The sequence below is a fragment of the Macaca fascicularis genome, chromosome 5 (genome assembly GCF_037993035.2).
Source record: "Macaca fascicularis isolate 582-1 chromosome 5, T2T-MFA8v1.1".
Taxonomy (NCBI): domain Eukaryota; kingdom Metazoa; phylum Chordata; class Mammalia; order Primates; family Cercopithecidae; genus Macaca; species Macaca fascicularis.
Window position 1 is genome coordinate 52,009,027 of NC_088379.1, and position 14,515 is coordinate 52,023,541.

Here is a 14,515-nt window from a genome sequence, read left to right on the forward strand (position 1 = left end):
TTGATCCATTTCCCTTCCATTAGGTTACCCTGTTTCCTAGAGGGAGTCCTTTGGCTCGCCCTCACTTTTATGTGAGCATCTTTGAGGAGGATGTCAAGTTGCTAAGAGACATTCGGTAACCATGGCTTTCTTCTTAGTTCTTTTGAAAGTAGGTGGTGATGATATGCCAGGGTGGAGGGAATGGGGAAGGAGGTGACAGAGGATGAGACTCTGGAGAGAGTAGCAGCCAAGAGCTGGCTAAGGCTATGGATTTTCTCTGTTCACTTCAAACTCGAGTATGAAGAGTCAGGAACTGAGAATCAGGTCAATGCAACACTTCTGTGTACATCAAGGAAACACGTAGTATTAAGGATGAAGGGAAATTGGGATAATTAATTTGGAGAAAAATCCTTACTGTCTAAGAACTTACGACTGTGGTGGGTTACACCAGTAATTTGGAAGGAGCTACTCTCCTCAAGGGCATTAACTTTAGTTCCAGGGGGTCTATAACCCCGTGTAGTGTTAGCAAATGATATTTCTTCCTGTGAACTATTTTCTTTATTCCTTGCTGCTTTCTTTGGCTTTACCTTGTGCCAGACCTGAAAATCTGGAGCCGTCCGCCCAAGTCCAGCCCCATCCAGAGCACAGTGGCAGGGTTCCAATTCCTTATGGCAGTGAGTGTGAAGATATTTCTGCATGCAGGGTAATATTTATGGCTTTGTCAGCTGTTGGCGCCAAAGACATGAGCTCGAGATGGTCAAAGAAACTTTAGTGGAAGATGAATGTTTATTTAGAATGATGATCTCAGGACCCAAGTTACAGTGTAGCTCTGGGAAGTAGTCCCCTTCTAGTCCAGAACATTGCCTGAGAGAAGGAATTTTTGGTTCAGCAGTATCCAAGGGTCAAATGTGACCGAAGATACTGACCATTTGCCTTTAGAGTTGCTGTTTACCTCAGAAGGCCTTCTGGCTGCTCACACTTTTGTGTGTGGTATGCATCTTCTCCTCTTTACTGATTCCATCTGAAGATGTGGTGATTGACAGGCTTATGTGTTTGTTTCCACCCCCACGCAGACTCCATGACTCAGAATCGATTGATCATCACCCTGGCCTTAGTGTTAATTTTTATTAGATCTTTCAAGTTTTCAATACTATTACTTTATACAATGTATTTAAAACTTATGATGTTTGTCTCATCCTCATAATAAACTTCCAGGTGGGCAGAAAAAAATATTATGCTCCTTTGAAGACCAAGTGTGGTGATTCAATCAAATTTATGAGAATAATTGGTGGAACCAGGACTATAGCAAGGTTTTTCTGATTCCTAAATCTGTATCCAGGGGTAGACAAATTATAATTTGCAGGTCAAATCTGGCTGATTGCCTGTTTTTTTGTTTTTTGTTTTTTTTGTTTTTTTTATGGTCTGTGAGCTAAGAGTGGTTTTCTCATTTTTAAATAGTTGTAAAAAAAAAAAACAAAAAAGTGCATAATATTTCATGACACATGAAGATTAAGTGAAATTCAAATTTCAATGTCTGTAAGGCTTTATCGGGACATGGCCAAGCTTATTCATTCACATATTGTCTATACCCTCTTTCAAGCTACAGTGACAGAGTTGAATAGTTGTCATAGAGACCTTATGGACCTCAAAGCCTAAAATATTTGCTATCTGGCCCTTTACAGTGAAAGTTTACCAACCACTGAAATAGAAGATCAATAGAGGTCCCAGTATATACTCCCTGTATTACTTTGCTAGGACGGCTGGAAAATGTTTCTGGTTTGTTTGTTTCTGTTTGTTTTTCGAAATGGAGTCTTGCTCTGTCGCTCAGGCTGGAGTGCAGTGGTGCAATCTCAGCTCACTGCAACCTCTGCCTCCCGGGTTCAAGCAATCCTCCTTCCTCAGCCTCCCAAGTAGCTGGGATTACAGACCTGTGCCTCTACCACACCCAGCTACTTTTTGTATTTTTAGTAGAGATGGGGTTTCACCATGTTGCCCAGGCTGCTCTTGAACTCTTGATCTCAGGTGATCCACCTGTTTTGGCCTCCCAAAGTGCTGGAATTGCAGGCGTGTGCCACTGTGCCTGGCTATTTTGTTTTGTTTTTGATTGACTCTTGCCCTGTTGCCCAGGCTGGAGTACAGTGGCATGATCTTGGCTCACTGCAACCTCTGTCTCCCGGGTTCAAGCAATTCTCCTACCTCAGCCTCCTGAGTAGCTGGGATTACAAGTGCCCACCACCATGGCTGGCTAATTTTTGTATTTTTAGTAGAGACAGGGTTTCACCATGTTGGCCAGGCTGGTCTTGAACTCCTGACATCAGGTAATTGGCCCGCCTCAGCCTCCCAGAGTGCTGGGATTACAGACATGAGCCACTGTACCCAGCCTGGAACGCTGGAAAATGTACGCAAACTGGGTGGCTTAAAATACCAGAAACTTACCATCTCATGGTTCTGGGGTCTAAATGTCCAAAATAAAGGTGCCAGCAGGGATGGGCTTTCTCTGCGACCCTGGGCAGAATTCTTCCTTACCTTGTGCTGGCTCCTGGTGGTGGCCACAATCCTTGGCCTTCTTTGTTTGTAGGTGCATCTCTGCAATCTCTACTTCTGTCCTCACGTGGCTGTCTTTACCTCATTTGCCCTCTGTGTGTGTCTGTCTTCAAATTCCCCCTTTTTGTAAGGATGCCAGTGTTATTGGATTAGTACTCACTCTAATTAGTTCATCTTAACTGGGTCCTCTGCCAAGATCCTATTTCTAAATGAGGTCACATTCACAGGTACGAGGGGTTAGGACATCAACATCTCTTTTTTAGGGGATACAATTCAACTCATAAGACTCTTTCCACAGTAGCACGTTGTCCCCTTGTTATCATTTATCATTTGTCTTTTCCTGCCTTCTTCCCTCTGTTCCTCCTTTCCCCTTCTCACTTTCTCCTTCCTCTTGCCTCCCTTGCCCTATTCACTATATATTTGACAAATATTTATGACATCCCCACTGTGTTCTCATTTTTATGCCCAACACTGTGCTCACGTATAGGGTAGAAAGATGACTAACAGTTGGTCTCTGGTCCTGGTGAGCTTACAGTGCAATGCACAAGATAAATCACCTGTGGTGAGTTTTGTAAAAGGGGTTTGTATAAAGTACAGTGGAAATTTGAAGGGATCTTAAAGATTTAAATTCCTAAATATTGAAAAATAGTATTTTGAAATCATTGACAGTTCCTATTATTTAATGTACCACTGCTGTGACTTAAAAATTATAGATGCTAATATACATTGAATTTTAATTTTTATAGATTTAGGGAGTACAAGTGCAGTTTTCTTAAGTGGACATATTGCACAGTGGTGAAGTATGGGGTTTTATTGTGTACCCATCACCCAAATAGTGTACATTGTACCAATAGGATGATAGTATTTCATCCTTTAGCCCCCTCCCTCCCTCCCCACACTCCCTTGCACCTTTTAGAGTCTCCAGTGTCTATTATTTCACTCTGTATGTCCATGTGTACACATTGTTTAGCTCTCACTTGTAAGTGAGAACATGTAGTTTTTGACTTTCTGTTTCTGAGTCATTTCACTTAGGATAATGGCTTCCAGTTCCAGTATAGAGTTGCCTTACCATTCTTTTTTTTTTTTTTAAGACGGAGTCTCGCCGTGTCACTCAGGCTGGAGTGCAGTGGCACAATCTCAGCTCACTGCAACCTCTGCCTCCTAGGTTCAAGCGATTCTCCTGCCTCAGCCTCCCGAGTAGCTGGGACTACGGGAGCCCACCACCATGCCCGGCTAATTTTTATATTTTTAGTAGAGACAGGGTTTCACCATATTGGCCAGGGTGGGCTCGAACTCCAGACCTCGTAATCTGCCTGCCTCGGCCTCCCAAAGTGCTGGGATTACAGGCATGAGCCACCTTGCCCAGCCCCTTACTATTCTTTTAAAGTCAAAATGTATAGAAATGTTCCACTTCTCTGCTTCAGTTCTTTCAACCCTTCTTCCTTATAGTATTTACAATGTCAGATTAGGATACCCAGCAAGCCTGAGTAGAGGCCTTGTGCCTGGTTTGTTGTGTTAATGTTGATGGCTTTAGAGAGACTTGGTCTGCAGCTTTGTGGGATGGAGCCCGTCACCATTCAGTGCTTTTTGTCCAAATATGTTGCTTTTTGTTGTGTCTTCTTTGAGGCTCTTTGTTGCTCTGCTCTCTGCTCCTGGCACTAATTGGCCACATTCAAACACTGTTGTGAAGTGCGTGAAATGTGTTTTGACAGCTTCTCGTCCCCTAGCCCCAGAGCTTAGTGTCCTGCTGGTCTTTCAGGAACCTCTTTGCCAGGGTCAGAGGCACATATTAGTTAAGAAAATTTGGGCAAGTCACTTAATCTCTCTGTTTCTTAGTGTCCTAAAATGAGATTAATAACTACTTTATAGGATTGTTTGGAAGTTCAAGTTTAACAACATGTGTCTGGCTGGGCGCGGTGGCTTAGGTCTATAATCCCAGCATTTTGGGAGGCCGAGGTCGGCTGATCACCTGAGGTCAGGAGTTTGAGATCAGCTTGGGCAACATGGTGAAACCCCTTCTCTGTTAAAAATACAAAAATTAGCCTGGCATGGTAGTGGGTGCTTGTAATTCCAGCTACTCAGGATGCTGAGGCAGGATAATCACTTGAACCCGGGAGGAGGAGGTTGCAGTGAACCAAGATCGCACCATTGCACTCCAGCCTGGGTGACGAGAGCAAGACTCCATCTCAAAAAACAAAACAAAACAAAACAAAACAAACAAACAAAAACAACAAAAACAAACAAACAAAAAAACCAGAAACAAGCAAACAAAAAAACCCGTGTGTCAAGGGACTTTAGAAATGGAAAGTATTATATAAATGATAAATGTCAGGAGGTATTAGGATTGTTACTAATTAAAATTATGCTCTGGAAATTCCAGAGACATGTTCTTCTTTTGTGAGGCATAGTTATCATTGGTGTTAACTTGCTTTGGGTATAGCTTAGACTACTGGTTCTCAAAGTAAGGTTCCAGGACTGGGAGCATCAGCTGTACCTAGAAATGTGTTAGAAATGCAAATCCTTTGGCTTCACTGCATCCCTTCTAAGTTGGAACCTCTGGAGGAGGGGCTTAGCAATCTGTGGTTTAATAAGCTCTCCAGGTGATTCTTATGCCTCTGAAGTTTGAGCTCCTTTGGCTTTAAGCTGTGCCCAGCTGGATATAGGTAGGCTCTGATGTGCTGATGTTTTTCCACCTGAGCTTCCTTTCGCATATGGAAGGGATTCTGTAGGCATAAATGTGTGCCCCGAAGATTGAGCTGTCACAACATGCCTGCCACTGATGTTTGCCATTTTTCAGCATAGGAACAGATCCTAGGATTGCAGGTTCGTGAAGCGCCACCTTTGCTAAACACAAATGAATCAGGGATTTTGGTAGGGGTCCAGAGAGGGGGTTTTAAGGTGCTCCCTGAGTGAGAAAATACCAGTTGGATGAGATGACTGGTAAACTATTCTGTGAAATTCTGTAGAGCTGCTCTGAGCTTGGTTCCTGTTCTGGCTACTTCTGAATGCCAGGTTTTTATCTTTTTTCTAACATCCTTAGTCTTCCTCACATGAACACCCATCTATTAATCAGACTGGGGCCTGCTCCTTCTCTGCCAGGTCTGAGAAAAAGGCGGGTGTTCACTGCGCACCCTGTATTTCCCATCATGCCCCTGGATTGCAGCCATGCCATGTCTGTTATGATAGGCGGACAATAGTTACATGGGTAAAGTGAAAACCAGAGCAGTACATTTAATGAAGGTGGAAAAGGTGAAGTCGTGGGAAAAACACTGGGAGGATCATGGTACTGTCATGTTGATTCACAAGGGAAGAGGCACGTGGTAGGTATTCAATAGATGGGTATTGGATGAATGAATGAGGAATGAATTTGGAGTTTGGGGAGCTAACCAAGCTACTTAACTTCTGAGCATCTATCTTATCCCAGATGAACAGACATTATGCCTTGATTGAGTGAACTATTAGATATGTTTAGTTTTAAATGCAGACATAAATAGATTTGATCTTTCAGTAGTCTGAATTTCCTCCCATCAGCTTTCCCTTAATTATCCACAAGTGTTCCAAGCCTTCATTAGCTAAATAGGATGCAGATGATGGTCATTAGTCTGGGATATAAATCCTGCTGGCACATTCAATGGCTTTTCACTTGGTTAATTGAAATTTTCAGTATTCATGGACTACAAGAAAACACTGTAATTTTATCATTTATTTGGTGGTATGTTTTTTCCTTTGGCTGATGTTTTAAAATTATGCAGTTTTTAAAAAAGAATGTGAATGCCATACTTTGCCTGGAGGGAACACCACTGTATCCAGTGTATATTTATCAATACTAGTCTACTAAAGCAATGAAGACCTAATGGAAATTCATATTTTGTCTAGAAATCCTAGAATTGGCTGGCTAAACTGTCTAAGAAAGCATCCAAGTAGTGTGTACTTTGGGAACTCATTGATTCAAGTGTAAGAGACTTCCAAATTGTTAGTAATGTGATAGGTCTAGTCTTGACATCTACCAATGAGTAAGAAATCATCCATTGTGTCTGTGAGGTGCAAGTCGCAGGTATCAAATGGAGATGCTTTATGGAAACATCATTCCTTTAAACGGCTCTTAGCTTTCAACTGTATTTGACCATTCATCAAACCTACCTGGCCTCTGTCTGGGGGTATCTGGCTGAGAGTGAAAACCACACCCAAACACAGACACATACATATATAAAGGAACAAATAGTACCCGAAATAAAATTTCATAATATTGCTATCTTAGAGATTCAATTTCTGAATTTCTTAATTTTATAATTCAGTACTTAAGCAATTCTCTTGCACATGACTGTTCCAATTTAATGAAGTGTCAGATATTTGCTGTTTTAAAAATGTAAATCTTAGTTACAAGCATTATATAACAGAAATGGACACAGTAGAGATAGAATAGATTTATTTCTGTTTCTCTAAATTAAATTTAATGGGAATTAACAGCATTGTAAAATCTTTCAGAGGTAAACTCTCCCTTGAAAAAAGGAGTATAGGACATATGGATTTGGTTGGTTGTGGTGGCTCACACCTGCAGTCAAAAGTGCTCAGCACTTTGGCAGACTGAGGTGAGAGGATCACTTGGCCCAGGAGTTGGAGACCAGCCTGGGCAACATATTGAGACACCATCTCTACAAAAAATTAAAAAAAAATTAGCCAGGCATGGTGGTGCATGCCTCTGGTCCCAGTTAATTGGGAGGCTAAGGTGGGAGGACTGCTTGAGCTTGAGAGATCAAGGCTGCGGTGAGTCATGATTGAGCCACTGCACTTCATTCTGGGTGACAGAATGAGACTCTATCTCAAAATAAAAGATAAATTAATTTTTAGAAAGAATATTTGAGATCTCTTTTCAGTGCTCAATCACTTTGCAAAAACATTTCCACCAGTGAGAATTGGGTAAGCAACACACTTTCTGGAAGCGTCTTTTTGTAGGCTGGACTAAATGAGCCACCAATTACTGATCTCCTTTGTGTGGGCTTTCTGTCCAAGGACTTATTAGGGACTTTTTTTTTTTTTTAAATCCCAGTTCACTTTTCCTTTTAGGTCAGTTTTCCCTTTCTGCCCACTTGGAATATTTCTACAAACAGTTATTAATGTTAATTTACGGAAGATATGTTGAAGTACCTGTTTTCTAAATTAACCACTAATGTGTGTCAAAGTCAAATGTAAAGGCATTTTAGAAGTTATGCTTTTGTGAATCACCCATTGTGATGGTTAACTTTACATGTCAACTTAACTGGGCTAAGGGATGCCCTGGTAGCTGGTAAAACATTATTTCTAGCTATATCTGTGAAGTTGTTTCTGGAAGAGATGAACATTTTAATCAGAAGATTGAGTGAAGATCTGCCCTCACCAAGGTAGGTGGGCATCATCCAATCCATTGAAGGCCCCAATAGAACACAAATGCAGAGGAAGGCGGAATTGGTCTCTCTTTGGGCTTGGACATCCATCTTCTCCAACCCTCAGACATTGGAGCTCCTGATTCTTGGGCCTTCAGATTTATGCTGGTGGCCTCCCTCCCTCTGCCTCTGGGTTCTCAGGCCTCCAGGCCGGGGCTGAGTTACACCACTGGCTTCCCTGTGTCTCCAGCCTGCAGATGGCACATTGTGGGACTTCTCAGCTGCCATGATCACACAAACTGATTCTCATAAGAAATCTCTTTTATATCTCTATATATCCTATTGGTTCTGTTTCTCTGGAAAACCCAAATTCATCTGTGAAATTCTCTTTCCTTCTGTAGATAATCAGGAGCTGACCATGTTATTTAGTCAGATATGTTCTTTTATCAGAGGATGAAGAAAAGAACTAAGCAGTTTGCTCACTGATTTCCAAACAATGTGTCTGATAAAATCAGGTCAATTTTCTTCAAATTGGACAAGGCTCTCATGACCTAAAAGGAAATGAATATGGGTTTCTTCATTTCATAGCAAAGAATTCAAGACCCCAAGGCCAGCGATCCACTTTAAGCTCACAAGGAGGTCTGTTAAGAAGGGACAAGAATTAGGCCCTAGACTCCTGAGCAAATTTGCTTTTCTGTCCAAAGGCTGTATCATAAAAGACCAGCAAACTTTTAACTATAATATGGACTCATGTTCAACTAGAGTCAATCAGCCGCAGCCAGGATCTGCCCTTGGTAAAAGTGTGTCAAAGTAAAGTAGATTGTAGTAGACTTGGCAATGCTGTGCACAGAGCTCCCTGCTGCCAGGAGTCCTGCCAGCTGACTGCCCTCAGCTATCAGTCCTCCCAGGAAATTGCCCTTGGCTGGAAACAGTCATGTTGCCCAGGATCATGCTGCCTTCCTAGGGCAGACCTCTGTCTCACGCCAGCTTGGGATGAGTTTACCCCGCTTCTGAGCTCTCCATTTTGTTGGATGAGATCTTTGTTGAGTCTGCACCATGGTCCAACTTCTTTATCTTCTCCATCCCACATCCTTCCCTATCTTCCTATAAGCGGTGATCTCAGGAACACTTCCTAATAAAGCTTCTGCTTGCTAATTTCCATCTCACAGTCTGCTTTTTAGGGAACCTAGCTGGTGACCTGTGTCTTTAGATTGCTTATCATCACTATGAATGTCCAATATCCTCATGACTTAAGTCTTCATTTCTCTCCTATCAAAATCTGCTTTTGAAATTATTTAAAAAACAGGCCGGGTGTGGTGGCTCACGCCTGTAATCTCAGCACTTGGGGAGGCCTAGGTGGGCAGATCACCCGAGGTTAGGAGTTTGAGACCAGCCTGTCCAACATGGCGAAACCCATCTCTACTAAAAATACAAAAATTAGCCTGGAGTGGTGGTGGACTCCTGTAGTCCCAGCTACTGGGGAGGCTGAGGCAGGAGAATCACTTGAACCCGGGAGGCGGAGGTTGCAGTGAGCCAAGATCACGGCACTGCACTCCAGCCTGGGCAACAGAGTGAGACTCTGTCTCAAAAAAAAAAAAAAAAAAAAAAGAAATTATTAAAAAACAAAAACAAACACCCAAAACTCCAAGGTATAACAATATACTTTTGGAAGGCATCTGATAAACTCATTCCCTATCAGGTATAACAGACCAATGAACTATAATACATGAAGTGTCCAATTTTCCCTTCTGTAGTGACCTCCCCCCCAATACCCTAACATCCCTCATGAGTTTGTCTATTATGAGTCAAATCCTTATGCTAAAAACAGAGCTCTAATAAGTGAAATTTCAGGCATTAGTATATAAATGGTCAAAAGAGAGGCCTTACCTATCTAAATTCTTTTTGGGAAATTGCTAAAACTGTCCATGTATAATACTGTTCATTTCATGCTGGTCACCCCACTAACAAGGTTAGGAGTCGATGCTCTAAAAAAGTCACTGTGCTTTATTGTGCTTGTGCTCCTGTGACAAACCCAGCATCATGCCAACTTTGGTGGAGGTGACTCATTAGGAATTTCCTCTTTAGTAGAAAAATATTGATACAATCATCAAGAAAGTCACAGCATGGTCAAGTCACCGTATTTTGAGTCTTTCATTTTCAGTAATTAAAGTGAACATGTTATCAGAAGGTTTAGAAAGCCCACCCAAAGTCACAATAGCTGCAATTAGTAAACTGAAATGCCAGTTAAAGTCTTTTGAAGCAGAGAATGAAATGAGACTGACCAAGCGTATACGTAAACTCCCCTTAGAAAATGGCTAAAGTAAGGAGATGGACTCTCATTGACCCCTTTCACACTCATTCCAAGTCTTGAGATTTTGCATACGTTTGCCCTTTGGCTAAAGTGTTTCCTTTCTACAAATACAACATTTAAAATTACTTATGTGTGTGTGTATATATATGTGTGTGTGTGTGTGTGTGTGTATATATGTTTTACTGAAGCTAATTTCACCCATCTCTGACTCTAAATTTTCCTCCAAACATGTTTCTTAGGTCACCTGAGACTGTTCTCAAAGGTTGAATGGTATTGTTTAATTGAAGATCATCTCCCCTGGGGCTATGGCACTAATGTCCATATTCTTAGAGATGTTACTTAATTTACTGTCCCCAGGGTGGCAGTGCTCGTGTATCTTAAGCTTACTTAAAAATGCAGTTATGGTCTCTTGAGTTGCCCCTACATGGACTCTTCAGTGGCTGGAGATTGTGTCCTCCCTATGTTCTGAGTCCCATTTCAGACAGAGAATGAAGCTTGAATTCAGGGTTGAGAAGAGGAATTTTCACCACCGGACTTAATTTCCTGGAAAAAATTTTTAGTTGCATTAGCCAGGGAATCAGGGTCATTTCTATAGCCCCTTTGGGGTTTAGTCCAGTTTTCTCAAATGTGGGCAGATTTTCCCCCTAGAGAACATTCAGCCATGTCTGGGGACATTTTTGTTTGTCATGACTGAGGTACGTGGACATTGTCAGTAGCATCTGGTGGGTAGAGGTCACACATGCTACACAACCCCCTCCAGTGCACAACCGTGTGTCCCCACATGCCCTCAAAACAAAGAGTTATCTAGTACAAAAACATTCACAGGGCCATCACTGAAAAAGCCTGGCTTAGGCAAACCAAGCAGATCATAGACAACAGCTTTATGCTAAGTAGAAGATGTGTTTTACCATAATTTAGAAGTCTTTTATCTCTCTTCTTTCCTATGTCCCTGAGTTTCACTTTATAATGGTGTTTCGTGTGCAGCTGCTTTTCCAGCATGGTGCTTTCAAAGAAGTGTTTTGGGATAAGGACTGCAGTTTTGCCAGATGTTATTTTCTGTTGCATCTACTCAGTACATATTTATTGGTTATCTTCTTTGTGCCAGGCACTGGGCTAGGTAATGGGACTACTGCAATGACCAAGTTTCAGTGTGTCTTTACCTTCTTGGAGCAGAAATCTGGGAATCAACACTGAGGCCTCCCTCAGGACACAGTGCTCATGTGTACAAATGAGTAAAGATGATGAAAAGTCATGAGGAAGAGATCTGATGGGAAGATTGTTGGTGGGGTGGTTCACGATAGCATGTGGAGAGCTGCCTGGTTCTTTGGCTTTTCTCTCTGTCCTGCCCTGATTTTTGAACAGCCAGCAAGAACACTATTTCTTACATCCCCATGCAATACAGAAATGAGAGAAACTAAGATATACCTGGCAGCACAAAGAGCAAAAGGAGATGGTATTTGCAGGGCTATGCCTGTCCTTTCACCACCTGCTACAGTGTTTCAGGGCTGAAATTAGGTCAACAGGATAGATCATGGTAACAGGAACGCGTCACGTGCCCTCATTCTCTTTGAGCGAAGATGACTGCTTCTCTGTGGAAACCATTTTCTTCTTTTTTAATTTTTTGACAATTCTGCTATTTGTGCCTGTTGTTTGCAAACTTTTCTTTTTGTCCTTTTTGTCTTTTGCCTTTCCTCTTTTCTTCTGCCACCGGAATTCATCCCTTCTTTCTGTTTTCCTTTTTTAATTCAAACTTCCCCAGTAACATTTATCCCTTCCCTCTCAAATGAAATAAAAATGGCCAGGAAGCCAAACTTGGAGATTCCATCTAACCCCAACCATGAACTAATTTTTTTTTATTAAAGATGCGTTTTTGTATGTGTATTCACATTCTGTCTGTTCTGTCCTTTAATACTGCATGTTGTTTTGACCCAGAATATGTGCTGACTTAGATCCTTAGCTTTCTTACATGCTTATTGCAAAACAAACAAACAAAAACCAAAGCAAACCAAAACCTTAGGTAAGGAGTTAAATATTTTTATGATGTTATATGAGCAGAGAGTAGGAGACAGTTTATATACACTAGATTTTCCAGCCCTATACAAGCATGTTTATTGTAGCATACTTTGTAATGGCAAACAAAACAAGAAACAGCAACAATGAAAGAGCCAAAACCTGTTGATCAATAAAGGAAAGCATAAAAGTATGATTTATTCATATTATGAAATGTTATATAGGTATTAAGAAGAATAAGTTAATCTACATGGGCTGACCTGGAAAGACGTTGATTATATATTCTTAATTAAGATGGTATGATCATAAGAACAAGACTTCTATATAGTATGTGCAGACTTATTTGCATGGGAGTAGAGAAAGTGTGGAAGGATGAATACAAATTTGTATTATTGATGACCTCAGGAGGATAAGGTATAAAAGAGACTAACTCATTAAGAATAAATATTAGTCTTATAATTAAAAAAATATAGAAAAGGTTTACTGAAAAAAATCTCAATACTGTTTGTATGGCTGACCATAGTTGTGTGTTTATTCATAGGATTGTCCAAAGAGAACAGGCTTGCATGTAAATCCCAATATAGCCTTGAATGTTGCAGTGTCTTTTGAGTGGTTCATCAGGTCAAGCAAGTATACATACAAATGTGTGAGAAGTCAACCACAGGGAGAGTGAGTGCATTAAAGAAAGTAGAAAGCAGATAGCAAGCCCTGGTATTGTTCAGACTCACAAATCTCTTACATAGGCAGAAGCTCCACTCTCCCACTTGGGCTCATAACAGCTGTCATTTGAAAGATTGGGCATAGCTGTCTCTATCATTATGTACATATCTCTTCAAGATAGAAGATCATGTGTGGTTGGAGGTGGATTCTGGAGTCAGATGCCTTTGCTTCCTGACCTAACTATGTCCAATGTATATAGCAATTAACCCAATTGTGCTTTTGTTACCTTGTTTGTAAAATGAAGATAACTTAGAGTCCTTACCTCACTGAATGGTTCTTGGCCCATAATGAATGTTCTAGCTTGGGTAGAGTAGCTTTGGGCATAATGAAGGGCAGACACATTTTAAAATTCAGAGAAATCAGTGGGGGACACAGAAGGTAGTGCCTACCTTGGATTGGAAATGAACAGGGAAGGGTCAATGTCACTATATGTTAACAGTTCTAAAGTGTTTTCCATCTTCCTATTTTGTAGACCACCATTTTCAGCACATTGGCCAGTGAGAAGTCCTTATCTGACTGCAAAAAGGTAAGTCAGCATCTGATAATTCTAGCACGCTGTCAGAGTAAGAAAGGCTTCAGAGTTGGTGATATTCGAATGAAAAGCCATGGTATCAGTGGGGATGTTCTGATGGAATATTATGGCTCTCTTTCTTTAGAGATGGAAATGTGAATGGTTTACTCTAAGGATGTGGGAAACTCCATTATTTAACAGCATTTTGTTATAGAGAAGCTCTGGTTCCATATATTTACATCTCACTATTATCTGATACTTGATCCTGCCAGATGAGCATCAGGGGAGTTCGGGGAATGCTGTATAAACTGCATTGCAGGCTTCTATATCTTTGTTTGCAAATTTAAATCTAATAAATGTAAACCTAACATAATATAAAAATAATTTTGTTTTTTGAAAGCTGATCATATAGCATAAAAATCTGGTTTGGATTCACCACAGTCAAGCTTGAAAGCTGTCATGCTTTGCAAAAGGATTAGCTTCACTGACATCTGATGGAAGACATCCCTGTAATAGATCAAGTTTGAAGACTCCCTGCTGTAGCCTCGTGTCTAATTCCTGGCTTTTGCAGGCCAGGGGTCACATTTGTCCACCTCTTTAATCTCAGATTTAGGTAGATATTCTCCTTGAGGGGGAAGAGAAGTGGCTTCATAGTCCAAACAACTCAAATTATTTGACACTATCTGTTGATACAGAAAACCAGGTGCATGTAGAGTTGACCTGTGCATAATATATAATTCCTTGGCATTTCTTAGGATTTTATATTATGGCATTGTCTGCTATGCTGTTTCTGTTTCTAATGTTGCTTGATATGGAAGTAGGTAGCAGGGTTACTTACCTTTAAAGGTGGCATGAGGGCCTACTGCTCTAAGTACCATTCATTTCATTATTTTGATAATTTTAAAATGTTTTATTACATCCGCATCTTCATTGAATTATGCTATATTTGTCTTGTTCTCTACATTGAGTTGTGTGCTGCCTGAGAATGAAGACTATGTATTATTTTTAGAATTATAGATCTTGGCCAGGAGTGGTGGCTCACGCCTGTAATCCTAGCACTTTGGGAGGCTGAAGTGGGCA

At 41.0% G+C, this 14,515-nt stretch overlaps 1 protein-coding gene across 3 annotated transcripts in view; it reads left to right on the plus strand.

Annotated features, from left to right (window-relative positions):
• RASGEF1B (RasGEF domain family member 1B) overlaps positions 1 to 14,515 on the plus strand; it is a 613,701-nt gene that overhangs the window by 198,435 nt on the left and 400,751 nt on the right. For all 3 annotated transcript variants that reach the window (XM_005554946.4, XM_005554947.4, XM_045392417.2), the window contains exon 3: positions 13,397 to 13,450. In XM_005554946.4, the coding sequence (XP_005555003.1) occupies positions 13,397 to 13,450 (54 nt within the window). The remainder of the gene's footprint in view (positions 1 to 13,396; positions 13,451 to 14,515) is intronic.